The sequence below is a fragment of the Petaurus breviceps genome, unplaced genomic scaffold, assembly GCF_028583685.1.
Source record: "Petaurus breviceps papuanus isolate PSGF00001 unplaced genomic scaffold, PetGlider_PUasm1.0 90897, whole genome shotgun sequence".
In the NCBI taxonomy this organism is placed as follows: Eukaryota; Metazoa; Chordata; class Mammalia; order Diprotodontia; family Petauridae; genus Petaurus; species Petaurus breviceps.
This window is the reverse complement of record NW_027187374.1, coordinates 2,981,628-3,001,796: the sequence shown is the minus strand read 5'-3', so window position 1 is coordinate 3,001,796 and position 20,169 is coordinate 2,981,628. Positions and strand designations below refer to the sequence as shown.

The 20,169-nt window shown below is 35.7% G+C and overlaps 1 protein-coding gene across 1 annotated transcript in view; it reads left to right on the top strand.

Annotated features, from left to right (window-relative positions):
• DSCAM (DS cell adhesion molecule) overlaps positions 1-20,169 on the top strand; it is an 870,593-nt gene that overhangs the window by 627,399 nt on the left and 223,025 nt on the right. Inside the window, exons 12-14 of the mRNA XM_069074855.1 lie at positions 13,878-14,074; positions 15,126-15,222; positions 15,786-15,914. Of these exons, the coding sequence (XP_068930956.1) occupies positions 13,878-14,074; positions 15,126-15,222; positions 15,786-15,914 (423 nt within the window). The remainder of the gene's footprint in view (positions 1-13,877; positions 14,075-15,125; positions 15,223-15,785; positions 15,915-20,169) is intronic.

Genomic DNA, 20,169 nt, shown 5'->3' with positions numbered 1-20,169 from the left:
TTGTTTAAGAAATGAAGGCCCAGAGATGTCAGGTTACTTGCTTAAGCTTACACAGCCTGATCTCCACAGTTTTGCCATGTAGGAATAAAAATTCCATTGTATGAGAATTAAGGACATCATATTGACATATTGAGCTGAGGGGGTGAGGCTTGGTTTTGTTCAGTTCTTTTGCTAGTGGAAAATTTTTGGGTAGGAAATCATCTCCATGGGAACTGTACCTTGAAATCATTAACATATATGTTAGTCCTCCTGGAGAAGGAAAAACGAGAAAGGAACATGATCTAAAATTAATACTATAATGTTAAAATATTACCATAATCATCAGTAATAATATGATAATGACTTAGGACCAAAAAACCATCACCAGAAATTAGAGATAGATTATCCTTAAAAAGAATGAATTTAGTGATCAATGCAGATTATGCAAGGAAATAATGGCAAATGCATAGCATCATTGTAAGCTACAAAAAATTAGCATCTACTGAATATTTAGAATGACATGACCACGTAGCTAGAATTATGCATCTGAAGCTTGCCATCTCTCAAAACTGAAAGGTGACAAGTCCCCATACTGGAAATTTCCAACTCAAAATACTCTTGACAACTTAACCAATTAACAGTATCAAAACCAGAGAATTACCACACACTAAATCACTATACAAGCCCACAATGGCCTTGGATATAACATTAATCCATCAAAATTTAAGAACAAGGTTTAATAGATGCCAGCATCCTACATATTCACTATGTCTGAGTTATGTGAAATGAAAAGCTTTCAAAATGGTTACCTGGCAGAAGAAAGCAGAATATTGTGGGATCAAGATGAGATATATGTCATCTCTATTGTTGTATCTTCTATGAAAATTTATGTAAGCATGCTTTCAAGAAGCTCACTGAAAATGAGCATATGCATCAATACTTTAATTCAACGGCAAAAGTAGTTATTTTACTTATTTTATCTACCAACGTACTAGTCTATAAAACATTAAATATAAAAGAATAATTGTAGAATTATGATTCAGACCATTTCTATTTGAAATCCATTTACAAATAAGAATGAAATAATAATGATAGCAATTTGTTATTGCCATAGAAAATCCAGAAGGTTTATCTTTAAGGGGCCTGGAATTAATGACTAATGCAAATTTTTCAGTGAAATGGTGGAAACTTCAGGTTACAAAAATTTAGCATCTGCAAGATCTTAAATTATTACTATAAATACAAGATTATTTGACTAGAGCTATATATCAGAAGTTTGCTATCTTTTATAAGTTAACATATCTAATTCTGATACTACAGATATAGACCTCAAGTTGTTCTTGAGAACTTAAGCAATAAATTGTACAAAGCATTATCACAAAAAGCATTATCATATTTCCCCAAGTTACTCAGACATAACACTGATTCATAGAAACTTAAGCACAGTGTTTTAATAGATGTAGTCACACTAAATATGCATAATATCTATTAAAAAAGCTTTCAAAATACATAAACCTGGAGGAATAATTTTAAAAATGCATGAACAGGACACCATTTCTCTTTTATTTCCTTTTACTGGAGTTATCCCAACGATAGTCTGAGTAGTAGCAGTTTAGTACAATATATAGTTTAGTACAACATATAGTAGACTGAGTCTACTATATGTTGGTAAATAAAAGTTATTTTATCAAACTTGCAAAAAAAGTCTTCACTATACTAAATATGAAAGAACAGTAGCAAAATAACAAATTGTCTTAATAAACACAAATATATAAAACACCTGTGATTTCAATAAGGTAATGAATTTCTGGTGAGGGAACATCCTCTACAAACTGCCTCTCAACCTTATCTATCATTCAATTAATAAATCTTAAGGAGTTGCTTGTGGTGTATAGATATTAAGAAATCTGTTATAGTCACATATATATAGTCAATGTCAGAGGCAGAATTTTAACTTTATCTTCTGACTACAAATCCAATACTGTGTCTGCTATACCATGATATCTCTCATAATAATATGAAAAATTATAAATAATATTTTAATGTTGCATTTATATGATCCTCTTACTTTTGGTGTGTCTTCACATGTTATTGATTTTTATCTGTTCTGCAACTCTCTAGGACAAGAGAGGGTATTATTCTCATTTTACAGAAGAAACAACTAAAATTTGCATAAGGTCATATACGTAGATGTTTTGTGTATATTTATTTGTGTTTATTAAGACAAATTGTTATACTGCTATTGTTCTTTCATATATAATGTTCTTCATACATGCACAGTTAGATAAAATAAAATACCCACATCTTCTGTGTCAGTGAAAGTAAGTGAACTGAGAATGGAATTCAAGGCTTCTAGTCCCATGTCTTTTCCATTACAACAGTGTCTACTGACATGATCTCTGGAAAGAGAAAGATGGTGTCAAGAGTATGTACAAATATGGATCTACAGAAGATCAATTCTTCCCAAAGCCTTCTTTGCTGAGATACAAGTCAATTTCATCAACATTCCATAATGGGGTTTGTTGTTGCTATTGTTACTGTTGTTCACTTGCTTTGTTTTTTTTTTTCACTTTTTCAAAGCATTTTGATACAGCAAAGAAATAAATTCAACTGTGATATAGTAGAAGAGCACCGAACTTGAAATCCGATAACCAGTGTTTGAAATCTGGCTGCAGAACTAGCTGTATCGTACTAACAGGCTGTTTAAATCTTCATCTGTAAATCGGGGTGGGAGTGATAATAACTTTCTCCCAGAACTGTTGTGGGAAAAGATTTTTGTAAACCTTAAAGTGCTAAAAATTAATGACTTGATATCCTTAATGCAATTACATTTGCAAAAACTGTAACTAGGTGTTTTTATATGTTAATGTCAATGCAAATAAGTGTGCACGTATACGTGCTGGGAAAATACTATATTTATAATAATCTTTAATTTAACTATACCAATTGAACTTTGGATATAAGGAAAAAGGAGACAACTAACACAAACAGGGAACCTAGCTATTTATAACTGATGATGACATGTACCAGTTTAGGCCCTAAACAGCTAATAGACTCTTAGATCCTTTGACATGTGTGAGCACCAAGAAGGCTTGCCAACTGTACCAGAACCTTAGATTGATCTGAGTGGCTTATTGATTTGCTGACCTCCAGTCTCATATCTGCAACTTCCTTTTAGACATCCTGAACTGAATGTTTTGTAGACATATATGCAAAACCCTTCTCCCTTCCAATCTTTCCTCTCACTGTTGAGGGAACCACCATCCTCCCAATCTACTAGACAATAAACCTAGATGTAATCTTAAATTCCTCATGCCTCATGCCTGAAATACTTCATCCTTCATAGCCAATCTGTTGCTAAGACCTGATGATTTCACCTTTGTGACATCCCTGAAATGTGTGAGGCAGGTGAAAAATAAAATAACTAAGAAAACAAAGGTTTGATCTTCTGAGCATATTGATAAGCAGAGCATGCCAATTGTGAAGACAATAACCGATTGGTCAATATAGGGTCAATTTTTAGGTAAGACATATGAGTTGCTTGAGATGCTCAATTATGAGAAAATTTACATCCATCTTTAGTTTCTAGTCAGCATATCCTAGGTTCTTAGTTAAAGGTCTATAAGCATCAGGGAGAGATGGTTCTGTTTCCCAGTCACACAGGGCGAAGGTCAAACAATGCAGTAAGATTTTTCTCCCAATTCCTACAATCGAATAACATTTTCTCTCAAAACAGGAATTGGACTAGATCCATAATTGAATAGAAACTAATCTAGCTCCAGAATTAAATCACAAGGTGGAGTCAGTGTGGTTCATTCAATTTCCACAATTAACCACTTGCTGTCCTATTCCCCTCAATTTCCTCAATTCATCCTTTTAATTTATGAGGGAGTGGGCAGCACACTCCCCCCATAGATCACTTATCTATAAGGCAAATCCATATGGTTTTTCATCAATTCACAATCAGAATTGCATAAATCAGATTAAAGATTAAAGTACTTAAAGGGCTTACAGTGAACTAACTTTGAGAAGGCAGATTTACATGTCACCAAGGTAACCAAGAAAACTTAAACATAAATACCATGAAATACAAAGGCCAAAGCAATACAATAATGATTATCAATATTAACAACCATCAGGTCTCCTACATATATATGTATATATATACATATATATGTAATTATTCTATACAAACTTCTATTTATCATTTGCTTCTCTGGATGCAGGTATGTTCTTCATATGTCCTTGATAGTTAATTTGGGTATTTATAATAGTCAAAATTATTTAGTCACTCTAAATGGTTCTTAAAACAGTATTGCTAGTAAAATGAGCAGAACCAGAAAAACATTGTACACAGTATCAGCAACATTGTGTAATAATCAACTATGAATGACTCAGCTCTTCTCAGAAACACAATGATACAAGAAAATTGCAAAAGGTTCTAGAAGGAAAATGCTATCCACATCCATATAAAGAACTGAAAGATTCTGAATACAGATTGAAGCATATTTTTTTCACTTTTTTCTTTTTTTGAATTTTTTTCCTTTTGATCTGTTTCTTCTTTCACAACTGTGACCAATATGGAAATATGTTTCACATTGCACATGTATAACCTAAATCAAGTTGCCTGATGTTTTAGGAAGACCTAATGGTAATGTAATTTGACCCCTTTTTATTGGCAAGTAAGTGGGTACTTAGCACTTAGTAATTGATCAAGCCTCTGAAAGAAACAGAAGGTATGAACCCCTGTTCCTGATGTGACAGGAAGGAGTTGGCTGAAACAGGAAGTAGCTAATGCTGTGTATGTAAGAAAAGCCCCAGAGAGGCACAGTCAGAATATCTTGGGACCAGATGTGGAAGCAGAGCAGCCATAGAAAAGAAAATCAAGAACTGAGACAGAATTTTCCTGAGAACTTGTGGTGGTGGAGCTTCTTCTGAACAGGAGCCAGGAGCCCAGGAGCCCCCTCCCCCCAGGCTGGAAAAGGTGATTCTGATTTTTGAACGAGCTGCAGAAAACTGAGGAAGCATGACCAGGATGCAGGGACTTTGTCTGTTTGTGGCTTGGTTGAGCCTTGAATTCTTGGGAGCAGAAATTGTGAAGGATTTGAGATGAGCTGGACCCTGTGAACTTCATTGTGGAGCAGGACTTACCCAGAGAGCTGGACAAGGAACTGGGAGCTGTCTGCCATTGAACCCAGGTACCAGTCTGGTGAATTCAGGCAGAATCTGGGATCATGGAAGGGGATCCAGGGAATCTGAGAATCGGCCCAAAGTCAAAATGAAAAGACCTCTCCATGGGTACTGACTAATGATGAAATTGTAGTTTACTAATGACCTAGAGGTGGATGGTTTGTGTATTCTCTAATGATTGTACTTAGGGATTAATGATACTTAGTGATTGATGACTGAATAAGTAATTGAATTGTAACATAGTATGCCCCATGAGTAGAAGACTGACTATTGTCCTTTGAGATAATTGCTCTTTGTTCTAAATATTGTGACTACTTTGGTGAAAACTATGTGACCATGTTAATGATAAATTGTTGTGAATACTATTGTGATTTTCTGTGATAAGTTGTAATATTGTGAATGTTGTACCTTGATTTACTGTGAATGTTTTGCTCTGATTTGTTATGGAACAGTGTTCAGTATACTATGTAATCAGAATCTTAAAAGCTGTTCACAGTAGCATTCCTCTGGAAAGATGCTGATGAGTGACTTTACAGAAGACAGGAGGGGAGGGAGGGAGAAAATTTTGGAATTAGAAATCTTGTGAAAATGAATGTTAAAAAATTATCTTGACATATAATTGGGGGAAAGTACTATTAAAAACAATATTGCTGTTGGTGTATACAATGTTTTGTATGAAGCCCTTTCCCTAATAGTAATCTTTGGGAATACACCAAGCAGTGATATTGCTGGCTCAAAGGGTCGCAATTCCACATTGCTCTCCAAAATGGTTGGATCAGCTCACATATTCACCAACAAAGAGTTAGTGTCCCAATTTTTCCACATCCCCTCTTACATTTGTTGCTTTCCCTTTCTATCATTTTAGCAATCTGGTAGGTGTAAAATGATATCTCAAGGTTGTTTCAATTAACATTTCTCTAACCAAAAATGATTAGAGCATTTGTCATATAACTATAAATTGTCATATTCTTTGACCATTTATTAATTGAGGAATGATTCATATTCTTATAGATTTGTCAAAGTTCTTTATATATTTTATATTATAAGATGAAACTTTATGTGATAAACTGGCTATAGAAATTTTTCCAAAACTTTCTGCTTTCTTTCTGATCTTGGTTACATTTGTTTAGTTTGTACAAAAACATTTTAATTTGATGTAATCAAAATTATCCTTTTTTAAATTCCTGCCTTATAATACAGTTTAAGATCTAGTACTACTAAACTTCTTTCCTTTATTTTTTATTCATTATTTCCTTTGATATTCTTGACTTTATTTTTCCAAATAAATTTTATTATTTTTTTCTACTTCACATTCAAAGTTATAATTACTATTTTTGAATTTCTGTCCATCTTATTTTTACTCACTATTTTCCTTCTCAGTCTATCTTTTCATCCTGTCCCCATTATCTCATCTTCTCCCTTTACCCTCCTATTTTTTATATTAACCCTCTCTCTAAAAGTACCTCCCTCATCTATTCACCCCACCCTCCTAATATTAATCTGTATTATATACCCTTCTAAAAATTCCTTCCCTACCCCCTTCCCCCAGTGTTCTCATCTCTCTAGAAGTTCAGAGGGCTTCTAAACCTCTTCAGATGTATACGTTGTTTCCTCTTCAACCCAGATGAGAGTTAGCTTCCAATATTACCAACATTTCATCCCTATGTGCTTCCTCTATATTAGTTCTTGCTTTCACACCCCATTTTCATGAGTTAAAATTTCTCCTTTTAACCTTTTCCTTCCCAATTTTGTTTTTTAGAATCAACTCATCATATCCACCTTAGCCCCAAACTTTCTGTCACACTACCTTAGTAAGGATAACTTTAATTACTAATTTTAATAACATTGTCATTTATCATAAGTAAACAGTTTGATTTTAATCAGTGCCTTATACTTAGTCTTTAATGATTTCCTTATATTTCTTCTGGGTCTTTCAGATCAAATTTTCCATTGAGTTCTGGTCTTTTTCTTACAAATACCTGTAAGTCTTTCTGTTCATCACCTGTCAAATTTTTTTTTCATTCAGGATTATACTCAACTTTTACAACCCCAGATCCTTTGCTTTTTTTAAATACAATATTCCAATACCTATGGTCTTTTAGTGTTAGAAGCTGTTAGATGTTGTGAAATACTGATTTTTTTCTACAATTTTTAAGTTGTGAGTTTTTTTCTTGTTGCTTGCAAAATTTTTTCTATAACCTGGGAATTTTGCTTTTTTTTTTGGAGGGGGCAAGGTAGGGTAATTGGGGTTAAGTGACTTGCCCAAGGTTACAAGGCTAGTTGTGTGTGTGTGTGTGTGTGTGTGTGTGTGTTAAGTGTCTGAGGCTGGATTTGAACCCAGGTCCTCCTGACTCCAGGGTCAGTGCTCTATTCATTGTGCCACTTAGCTGCCCCTAAACTTTTGCTTTTTTTTTTCTTTTTTGGAGGGGGAAATAGAAGCTGGGAATTTTGAAACTTGGCTATGACATTGTAATAGTAGTGAAATTTGAAGATCCCTTTGTATTAACAAGCTAACAGGTACTTAACACTTAGTTAAGTTTTGTGTCAAGTTAAGACTTAGTGTCAAACTAATTATATCATGGCTCTCTTAAAGAAACAGAAGGTATGAACCCATGTTGCTTACATAACAGGAAGGGGTGGAAGAGGGAGGAGCTAATACTGTATATAAGGAAGAGCACAAGCTGGACAGTCATAACTTCTTGTGGAACTTCTTCAAGAATTTCTTGGGGCAAGCATCATGGAGGCAGAGCAGCTAATGCCAGAGAGAGAGACAGAGAGAGAGAGAGAGAATTTCTCTTAGCAAGCATCTGGAAGCTGAGCTTCTATTGCTGGACTGAAGACAACTGAGAATTGAGAAGAAATGAGAAGAGAAATGAGAATTGAGATCTGAGACAGAATTTCTTGGAGCATGCCACATGGAGGCTGGATAAAGTGATTGTGATTTTGAGAACAGAGCTGGATAAAGTGATTTTGATTTTGAGAATGGAGCTGGAGAAAATAATTTTTTAAAGCAATTGGGGTTAAGTAACTTGTTCAAGGTTACACAGCCAGTTATTTCTGGGTGTGGTGCTAAGTATCTGAGCCCGGATTTGATCCCCAGGTCATCCCGACACTGGGGCTGGTGCTCTTACTCGCTGTGCTACCTGGCCACCCCAATAATTTTTATTTTGAGAACAGAACTTCTGGTGGCAAAACTCAAACTTGTGGTGGCAAAACTTGGACTTGTGGTGGCAAAACTCAAACTTGTGGTGGCAGAACTAAGACTTGTGGTGGCAAAACTTGAACGTGTGGTGGAAAAACTCAAATTTGTGGTGGCAGAGCTTCTTCTCAGAGCTAGCCAAACTCCTGCTGAGAGCTTCCAAGGGCTAGCTGGAGCTGCTGAAGACTTCTGAGGGCCAGCCAGAACTTCCAGAGGAAGCATGACTGTGGTGTTGGTACTTTGCCTGTCTGTGGCTTTATTAAGCTTTTTCTTCCCAGGAACAGAAACTGTGAAGGATTTGAGGTGAACTGGACACTGTGAGCTTCAATATAGAATATGAACTGCATGGAGAGCCAGACAAGGAACTGGGAGCTGTCTGCTTTTGAACCTAGGTGACAATTTGTTGGATTGAGGCAAGAGCTAGGAACATGGAAGAGGAACCATGGAAACTGAGAGCCTGCCTAAGATGAAAAGACCTCTCCATGGGTACTGAGTAGTGACTGATGAAATTGTAATTTAATTGCATTCCATGACTTTTATACTTTGTGATTAAATTACACTTGCCCAATTCTAGTTTCAAGGAGTTATTTTCTTAAGATGTTTGTATCCCCTTTTTTAATTAACTTTCTTTTCATAATTTTCTTGAATTGCTTTTATTTTTTCCTATTTTTTCCTCATTCAATCTTACTTGATTTTTTAATTCCTTTTTAAGTTCTTCCAAGATTTCTTTTTAGGATTATGACCATTTGATGTTATTCTTTAGGGTAGGAGTGGCTTTTTTTTAACCTCACTATCTTCCTCTAAATATAAACCCAGATGTTCTTTTACACCAAAGTAGCTATCCATGGTTAGGTTCTTTTTCCTTTGCTTGCTCATTTTTATTCCTTATTTGTCTTATTTTATTTTAGCAGCTTGGTGTTATTATAATTTTTATTCTCTAGTTGTGGGTAATGTCAGGTCCTTCTTACTGTTATTTTCTGAATTCTGCCTTGGGACTCAAACTTAGAGACTCCTTTCTTCCTCCTTAAGCCCCAAGCATGCTATTCCAAAAATGTTCTTGCTCCCTGCAGCACCCCACTCACCAGACTTATGTGTGTTCCTCCTCCCCCACAGTCACAGATATGATCATGTCTGGTCAGAACTGCTAGGTCTGAATTTGGGAAACAGCAAGGGGTCCTTCAATTTTCCCTCATTCAATGTTTGCTGTTCTTTAAGCAAAAAGCTTATGAGGTTGGGGTGGCCAGGTGGCTCAGCGAGTAAGAGCGTGGGCCCTGGTGTCGGGAGACCAGGGATTGGTTCTGGCCTCAGATACTTGGCACCCACACAAAATAACTGGCCACATAACCTTGAGCAAGTTACTGACCCCAATTGCTTTAAAAAAGTTTATGAGGTAAAATTTCAGAAGATGAAATTTCTTGAAGCTTAGTCTGCTTCCCTCAGGGCCCATTGTCTGTCAATTCAGAGGAGTCTTCCTGGAGGTGTTTACATTTCACTCAGATCAAACCTCAGACACTGGAGTCTTTTCTGAGGTCTTCTCAAGATGTCTTAGGAGGACAACTATTTCACCCATTTATTTCTGCTGCTCTATATTTATTTCATGGCAATTTTCTGTCTGTGGAGGAAACGTGGAGAGCCTGGACATTCCTGACCTACTCCTCCATCTTCTCAGAATGCATTGGCCTAGTGTTGTATTTATAAAACTTCTATTGCTACCAATATATAAGACCAATATATAAGATAGGACCCTATTCCCTCCCCACATCACCCCCATGCTAGTCAGGATATTTTTTTCCTTAAGATATTGGTACCTTAAATATTGATACCTTCCTCAAAACTAAGTCAGCTCAGAGGAATAAATGCTGACCATTGGCATCATATCCTCATCATCTGAAAACAAAGCTAGCAGAAGGAGCTCCAGGGACTCTCTGGGGCTTGGCTTTTTGAGGTAGATCGTAACAGATAACACCATCAAGGAAGTCTCACTCAGCTAAATTAACTAGAGATGTCTTCAATGCCTCTTCTTATTAATTATATTTCTCTTATTATAACAAAGTAAATTTGTTTATTTTTTAAATTATTGAATGCTATGTGAGTATCTCATTTTGATCTACTATTAAGCTTAATAGTCAGTTCAATGGCCTTCATCAAGCTCACTCTGGATCAATGGTGAATTCTTTCAGGACTGGAATATAATAAGTTTTTTGAAGTGGAGGAGAGACTGCACGGACAAAGGTGGGACCAAGTTGGACTTCAAATTTCTAATGGTGTTTTTGTTGATGCTTCTGGAGATTGGTGTTGCTCCTAGTATTCTAGAAGATTAGAGAATAAACTGCTTGTGGCCATTTCCCAAGAAGAAACTAATGTGAATATGCTCTATGACCTTAAGAATTAAACCTGAGGATAATTGCAATGAATGGTGTTTTAGGCCCTCAAGCTTTGTTGGATCTTCCTGCTGATTAATTAGGCCTTCTCCAAGTTCTAATAGATATCTTCAGAAATCTTTGTCTTCAAAATATCCTAGAGGGACTGAATTTGGGATAGGGACAAGAAAGATATGCAATACTGTCTACCCTAGCCATCATTGCCTGGAAGAACAGATATATTACATTTCATCCCTGCCCTAGGTTTCTCCAGCACCTTTGAGGGAGTTTGTGGTGTGGCTAGGCTCTAAAAAAGTGGTTTCTGCCCCCTCATGTTGTTCCCCCAAGGTTAGGGGTGATCTCCTACACCCTGGTTCAAGTTAACCACTGGATTCACATTGTTTTTTTTTTTATTTCAAGGCTATCAGTGTTAAGTGCTCAGGGTGGTGCAGCTAGTGTCAAGTGTCTGAGGTCAAATTTGAATTCAGTTCCTCCTGACTCCAGGGTCAGTGCTCTATCCCCCACACCACTTAGCTGCCCCCTAGCACCCCACTTTTTTATTAGCTTTTACAATGAATATTTGCTTCAAAAAACTCTGCAAACTTACTCCTCTCAAGACATGGGGCTTAATCCCTTTTTGTTTCACTTCAGTCTGCAGAGGGGAATATGTATAGCTTAGCTTGCTTCCTATAAAACATGCAGTCCCAGTTCCAAGTCAAAAACCCTAACTGGACTTAAGTCCCAGGCACCTTGGCTCTGCTTCTCTGTTGAATTGGCAGGTGGCTGCAACATTGCCACCTGGAAGCTTGGTTCCAGGGTAACCATGGCTCAAACTCCCAAATTCAATGGAGATCATTTCTGGCAACTTAAACTCAAGTCAAAAGAGAACAAAAATAAACATCCCTTATGACCCATTCATGGAGCTGGGATAAGAGAGGTAGCAAAGAAAGGGAGTTCTCCTCCTCTGCCACATTGTAGGTGAATAGTGATGGTCATTCTCTGAACACAGCAGAAAAAACTCTGCAGGAAAGACAGTAAACCCCTCTGCCTTCATATTAGATGATTTGAGAATTTTCCAAAGACCCCTTTAGAGATATCTTTTGCCTCGTTATAGTTCAGAGAAATATATTGCGCTCAATTCTTGCTCAAATTTAATGCATTTATATAGGTAATAATCATCACCACACAAAACTTTAGGGGAAGTGTCCTGAAAGGAATGTCTTATCAATCAGTAAACATTTCTAAATTGCCTACTATGTGCCAGGGGATACAAAAAGAGGCCAAAGATAGTTCCTGGCTTCAAGGAGCTCACATTCTAATAGGGGAGACATCATACCAATATAGATAGACAGATAAACAGACAGACCGATAGATAGACAGACAGACAGATAGATAGATAGATAGATGCACATATACATACATATGCACATACTTATGTACATAGGTACGTATATACATACACACACAAAGCAAGTTATATACAGCATAAATAGGAAATAAGAGAGAGAAAAGGCACTAGAATTAAGAGCAATTGGAAATGGCTTTTTATAAAAGATGAGTTTTAGTTGGGACTTAAAGGAAGCCAGGATTAAAGGATTGTGCATTCAATGCAGCCTTTGAAGTTGAGATGCAGCAAAGTCTGGATCAATTCTCTCCTGCTTATGCTAATTTGGCCCTAACAATTAACACCAAGAAAACACAGATGCTGCACCAGCCAGCACCACACCATTCGCAAGTGGAACCATCAATTACTGTGAAAGGAGAAGTTTTGAATGCTGCAGATAAGTTCACTTACATTGGCAGTATACATTCCAGGGTCATGCACATTGATAATGATGTTGATGCACACATCACCAGAGCTAACTCAATGTTTGGGAGACTCCAAAGGAAAGTGTAGGAGAGAAGACTGCCTACCAAACTGAAGGTCTACACAGCAGTGGTGCTGACTTCATAGTATGCCTGAGAAGCTGGGACAGTCTACCAGCACCATGCCAGCAAACTGAATTGCTTCCATTTGAATTGTCTTAGAAGATTCTGAAGATCACCTGACAGGATAAGGTACCAGACACTGAGCTCCTTACTCAAACTAAACTGCCAAGCATTCAAACTCTACTGCAGAGAGTGCATTTCTAATGGGCTGATCGTGTTGTTTGAATGCCAAACGTATGCTTGCCTAAAAGTCTATTTTACTTTGAATGGTAGAAAATAAGGGCATGCCCATGGCAGAAATAACTATAAACTAATTTAAGTTGTACAATTACTTTTTTTATAATGTTTGTTTGAAGTATGTATTTTAAACATATTTTAAGTCCCTGAAAGAATATTTTCTTTTCTTCCTTCATGGTGTACCTGCCAATTTTAATTCATGCTTGACCATTCATTTCATCAGTTGGGCTAGCTCCTTTCATGTCATGATATTTCAGCTGCTGAGTCAATTTACTTTTGCACTGGGTCAATCAGAGTTCTCAGTTACTGCACTGGTTCCTCACTGTACTTGACTGCCACTGCTCTAGTGGTCTCTGCTTTTGCTGAAAGAACCTTTGTTGGATCTTCTGAATTTTAAAACTCTCATAGTCATAACTTAGCCATTTCCATTTCTGGATAATCACATTAGTTAGATAATTTTTGTGTAAACTGCAGGAATACTTCCAACCTCTCTACTGGTTTGTAGATAAATAGGCATAATGCTTTTTTCTTTGGGTGTCTAGAATAGAAAATATTTTATTTAGGGTACCTTCACCTATTCAGCTTTTCTTTCACATTCCTAATATTCTTTTGATACTTTTTTTAGATGATGTTTAATATCATAAAATTAAATATTTAAGCACTATTTAGGAGGACTTATAGTAGTTTCATATCACTGTACCTAAAGTCTGCAACCAAGAATTTTTTTTTCAGTCATGTCCAACTCCTTGTGAACCCACTTGGGGTTTTCTTGGCAAAGATACTGGAGTGGCTCATTTTACAGTTGAGGCACTAAGGCAAATAGGTGACTTTCCCAGGGTCACACAGCTAGTAAGTGTCTGAGACCAGATTTGAATTCAGAAAGATGTCTTCTGTTTCCAAGCCCGGTACTCTATCCACTTACCTAGTTGCCCATGAAGTCTACTTTCCTGAGTAAGCAGTGTTACTATTTTTGATTGTTTTAGTTCCTGCTATGATAACATCATACCCAAATACTACCCTGGCTACTCAGGGTCAAAAGAAGGAAATGATTTGTACAGCCCATGGTGAGAAACCCATTATAGTTCGCTGGGAGAAAGAAGACCGAATCATTAACCCAGAAATGGCCCGCTATCTTGTGTCCACAAAGGAGGTGGGAGAAGAAGTCCTTTCTACTCTCCAGGTACTGAAAACTGAAAGATATAGCATAAACTACCAATTATTACAACAAATCTTTTTTTTTCTTCACTACTCCTGGATATGTATGTGGTGATATATGGAAAATAATTTCAAAATTATTAATAAAACATTACTTCTCTTTCTCATTATATTGAAGGATTTTAACAGCCTTCAAAATATTATTGTAATATTAAGTCAATATTAATAAGAACAAAAATATTTTTATACATACAGCAGGATTCCCAGAGATAATAAAAGAGTAAAAAATAGGCCTTTGTCAAATTTATAATCCAAAAGGAAGGTCTCTGTTCTAGGTATATTTTCCGCTTTGCTATTAAATATGTTGATAATGTTTCAAATCTCATAAGACTTGGGATAACTATTATAAAAATGATATATAATATAATATAAATGATACATATTATTAATTATATTATAACATAGATAATGTATTTAAAAATATAAGCCTACTTCACTCCTTTAAAAAAATAAAATATGGTGCTAAACAAGTATAATTTTTAGTAAAAGCATACAACTTGACTCCTCTCATTGAGTTAAGAAATGCATTTAGCACAAGCAGACAAATGTTCTTTGGCACATAAAGGTAAAAAAAAGACCCTGCATTTGAAAATTTCATGGCAATTCCATACCTTTCTAGGGACCTCTGATTAGATTTCTTTAGACTCAAATCTTACTATAATATTTCAGGCCATCAAAACAATGTGTGTTTGTGTGGGTACATTTTTGTTTATGTATATTTAGAATATATATCAAATTGACTATGACATCCTATCCAATGGATAATAACAATTTCACTGGTTTGCAGATGAATTTAATGATATAGAACCAATACATTTGAACATACACACAGATAACATACACATCAATGCTCTCTTACAAATTTTCCTTAGTTATCCATCTGGAAGAGTAGAGTGTCAGGGACAGTGCAAAAGGGCTAAATTTGGAGAGATTCTTTATAGCCAGTCTATGTTAGTGTATTTCTCACTGTTATACACTACTGAAAAAGTTGTATTTTTTTTCTCTTCCATATGCAGATTTTGCCAACTCTAAGAGAAGATTCTGGCTTCTTTTCCTGTCATGCTATCAATTCTTATGGGGAGGACCGTGGAATAATTCAACTCACTGTACAAGGTAGGAAGATAGCATGATGAGAAAAAAAATTTTAAAGTGAAGTATTATGAGAAATTTTATAGTTTAAGAGAAAATGTTCAAAGAAATCTAAAAACAAAAAAAAGTTATTTTTTAAAATTAACAATTAGCAAGGAAGTTTTTGTAGAATGAAAAATATTGGTTAAAAGACTTCTTAAAAGATTTCTTCTATTTTATCAGAATTAAAAATGCTTTCTTTTCAAATAGTCATATAGTATATATCACCTACCAAAACTGGAAATAAGAATGGATCTTCAATCAGAATTTTCACCAGATAGTGAATATCAACTGGAATATGATTCATCTAATACCATGATACATTATCATAATTTTCTAATACAGTGAAGGCTGGAAAAGTGGGACACATTTTGAGTAGAAGTCCTTCTCCCCAAAATATGATTGGAAAGAAAATATTTTAAAACTGAGTTATAACCTGCTGTTGAATAATATTTTGATAATTCAGTGTCAGTGCTGCAATTTTTGCAAAACATGTACATCATTTTGAAGTAAACTAAGATGGGTTTCATATGCTTTTTGTTACCCAGAACCTCCAGACCCTCCCGAAATAGAAATCAAAGATGTGAGAGCACGTACTATTACCCTCAGATGGACCATGGGATTTGATGGAAATAGCCCAATCACAGGCTATGATATAGAATGCAAAAATAAATCAGGTAATTCCTTTATTTATATAGAATATATACCATTAAAAAAACTTTTATGCATTCATGTCATTTGTTCTATTTCCTACTTAAAATACTTTGTAACCATTTTTATATTCTCAGCATATACAAGGTTAAACTTTAAGGGCTTTTAAAGATCCTATCCTTCCCATTATGTATCTTTCCCTAGCATGGAATGTGTCTGTATGTCATTTCAGTGGTTTGAGGTCTGTATTGAGGGACACTTATTTACTCAGGTTGCCCTGTTAAACTTCCAGTATCCATTTACTTTTTAAATGCTCCTAAGCAACGTAGATCAAAGTCATATTTTCCCAAGCAGAACTTGACATTAGAACTACTGATGGTAATGCCCACTTGCTTCCTGACAGAATTAGGCCACGATCATTACCTTTTATCTCTTATTTCTTTTCTCTTTCTAATTTTCCCAGTGGGCTAACTTTTCTGAATAGTAACACATCCGTACAACTGAGCTTCAGATATCCCTTCTTTTTTCTCCCCATGCTATTCATTCTTATGCAGAGAAAGGAAGGGAAAAAGAAAGAAGGAAGGAAGGAAGGAAGGAAGGAAGGAAGGAAGGAAGGAAGGAAGGAAGGAAGGAAGGAAGGAAGGAAGGAAGGAAGGAAGGAAGAAAGAAAGGAAGGAAAGAAGGAAGGAAGGAAGGGAGGAAGGAAGGGAGGAATTGAAAGGGATATTGCTTGCTTGAGCCTCTGAAATGACTTTGCATTAACCTGCTTGATATATGCCAAGGGTTAGGCCAGTGGCACTTACCAATAGCATACAGTGAAAGTTGGCATGATTAGGCTAGGTCATGTGACTATAAGCTAACAACTCATATGTAAAGCTGACCACTATCAGGACTTCTATAGGCGTGTTTATTGGCTTAAAATGGAAGACACAAGTGCCATTTCAAACTTTATCATCTTATGCTGTGGGGACAAAATACTCAAGCTATAACTTTCAGTTTGAAATTTCCTATAGTCTTTCAAAGGGAATTAAGAGTTAGAATGGCTAACTTTATAAAATAGCTAATAGGATAAGAGAATACCACTAAATTGGCTTTGTTGGCATTTTCTTTGATATAAGGTTTATTTTGGGTTGTATTTATCTTGACTCACTAATATTTTTAAGAAATGTTAAACTAAGTGTGGCTATCATCCAATGTTCTGATCTGGTTCTCTTCTCTTCATTGGTGGTCTCAACAACTGCTATGGACACACACACAGACTTGTGTGTGTATCCATATATATATATATATATATATACATATATATATATATATATATATATATATGTCCAAATACATAACTTCACATACTCTCCATTACAGTAAAATTGACTCTGTATAACATTTTATCTCCCACTTCTATGCTTTTGCACTGCCATTTATGGCATACATTCATTCCTCAAATTTGCTTTTTAAACATTCTTTCTTGGGGCAGCCAGGTAGCACCGGCCCCAAAGTAAGGATGACCTGGGATTGAATCCGGGCTCTGATACTTAGTACCCACCCAGAAACACCTGGCTGTGTAACCTTGAGCAAGTTACTTAACCCCAATTGCTTAGGGGCAGCCAGATGGCGCAGTGAGTAAGAGCACCAGCCCTAGAGTCAGGATGACCTGGGATCGAATTTGGGTTCTGATACTTAGCACCACACTCAGAAATAACTGGCTGTGTAACCTTGAGCAAGTTACTTAACCCCAATTGCTTTAAAATATATATATAAAATTTAAAAAAACATTGTTTCTTTAAAGAATAGCTCATGTTATTAATTCTTTCTCCCTCAAAATTACTCTATATTACTTTATATATTCTTAGTCTTTACTTATCTATGTGCATGCAAAGGGAACAATGGGTATTGGGACAGAAATTGAAAGGACTGCAAGTTATCAAGAATGAAAGTTAAGGTATTAATATTAATTAGTTAATGCCATCTTCAAGATCCGAATCAAGAATCACCTCTTCCATGAAGCTTCCATATTTCCTCAGCTGGGAAAAATCAATATTTATCTAAATCTCATGTGTCAGTCTTTTCATTGTCTCCTTACTTCACAGCTTATATGATGTGTGTGTGTGTGTGTGTGTGTATATATATATACAGATCTTATCCTTCCTACTCTGTACTATATTCCTTAAAGTCAGAGATTATGTATTTTTTTCCTCATAGCAGATATTTAGCAATGATTTGTTAATGCAAAATAAACTTTTTAAAAAGTGGACCATGTGCTTTAGTAAACAAATGTCTACCAAGCTATAAATAAATAATAATAAGTGTATTTGAGGTATTCTGTTGTTGAATGTATATGCTACAAGTTATTAAAGCTAGGAATAATTCACTGATTAGTAAATATGAGCAAATCAAAAACTGAAAACTAAAGAGGCCTTCCTCATCCTTCAGATGAAAAGAATGTACTTTCAAAAAAATACATATTGGGACCAAATGACCAACAAAATGTCAGGGTAGATTTTTAAAGCTGTTCTAACCCCAAAACATGAAAAGAGAGGAACTATGCAGCAACTGAAACCAAATTCTTAATATAAGAAAGCAAAAATCCAATACAAACTAAAACTTCATAAATTAATTTCAGATAACCTTAAAACTTGGGGCTATATTGATTACCTCCAGGATTAAAACCCTGCTTGTTTTCAGACAAAATTACAAGTAAATTTTAAATTAGTAATTTTTAAAGCACATTAGTGATGTTTAGTACATTTAATGCACATTATTCTACAATATACACATAGTAGTTTTCATTTCTCCACTTACCCCAAAATTTGAGCTTTGCACCTTGAAAATGTAAAACTATCTAATAATTCCAGAGAATTGCAACAAACTAAAAGCTAAAATTAAAAAATGAAGGAATTTAGAAATACTGTCTATCTTCTCCCCAGCTTCCTATCATTTCCTTCTTATTGAATCACCAGAATAAATAAAGAAATACACGTGTGTGTGTGTGTGTGGGGTGTACTTTCTTACTCAATCAGCTTCATTCTATTTCTGTGTAGGAAATGGGAAGAAGAAAAATGTATAGTAAACTTTCCAGTGTCCAAAAGGAAAGCTATCTGGCACTGTTTCCATTCTCTATGATGACTAAGTTTGATAGAAATTTTCCCTATATCTCACTCTCCCTATTCTCTAAAAAAGTCACTTCAGTAACTTGGGCAAAAGATGAGAAGGAACCAATAATAGGAAGAAAGCATCAGTTTTTCTCATCTTTACAAAATAGATTAAATACCATTAAGTATTGGGACCAAATCAAAACATTCAATTTATTTCACTGTATTAAGTACCTATCATTAAAGAAAATCTGAGAGGAGTTCCCATGTAATGGGTAGAGCATTAATGTCAGGAAATCTTCATTCAAATTCTGCTTTAGACATTGACTACCTGTATCAACATGAGAAAATCACTGAGAACTTCTGGTTAATATGACAACCTGAAGAGTTGGAGAGTCCCATTCTCTCCCTTACATCCCAGAAAATATCTAAAAAGGAGTACAGGGAGAGCAGTCATAAAAGAAACAAAATAGAAAGAGGAGTAAATTCATTCATCTACTGTAGAATCTTAGAAAAAAAGATGACCAGAAGCCAGAAAGTACTGGGAAAGAGGTAATCCCAGAGAAAGGAGTGAGAGCTGTGGTAAACCAGCCTGCAATCCACAGGTTCTGAATAAGTATTTTCCAGTCTGAAGATATATGCAAGTCATGGACTACCAGAAGACAATCAAAAGAAAGAGCTTGGCCAGTGTGTCACTGCCCAGTCCCACTCAGTGCACTGACAGTCAAAACAAGAGACAAGGTCCATTTTACATCTGGGAACACAAAGTTCCCAGTATAAGTGCAAAGGAAGGATGCCCAACTTTCCAGTATGCCTAAGACTTTATTGATATTCAGTGTCTGACTGAAACCTGTCAGGGCCAGGACAAGATAGGGATATATCTAGTAATTGAGTACAGAAAAAGAAACCTATGGGCTAGGGCCAACACATGCTGTAGACACCAGGAGATAGAAGCAAAGGACTGAAGCAAAATAGAGTATAGTGCCAGGCAAATGATTTAGAACAGTAATGGCTTACAACAAATAGGGTAGCCTGACTTCAGAGGGTATAGGGTCAAAAATTATCTACCTTACCCACGCAAAATTCTGGAATAGCTGAAACCTGGACCTGTCAAAAAATTCCAATCCAAAAGCTGAGAATTGAAATATGAATAAACTGACCCAAAACACTGTGACCAATGAAGACATACCAT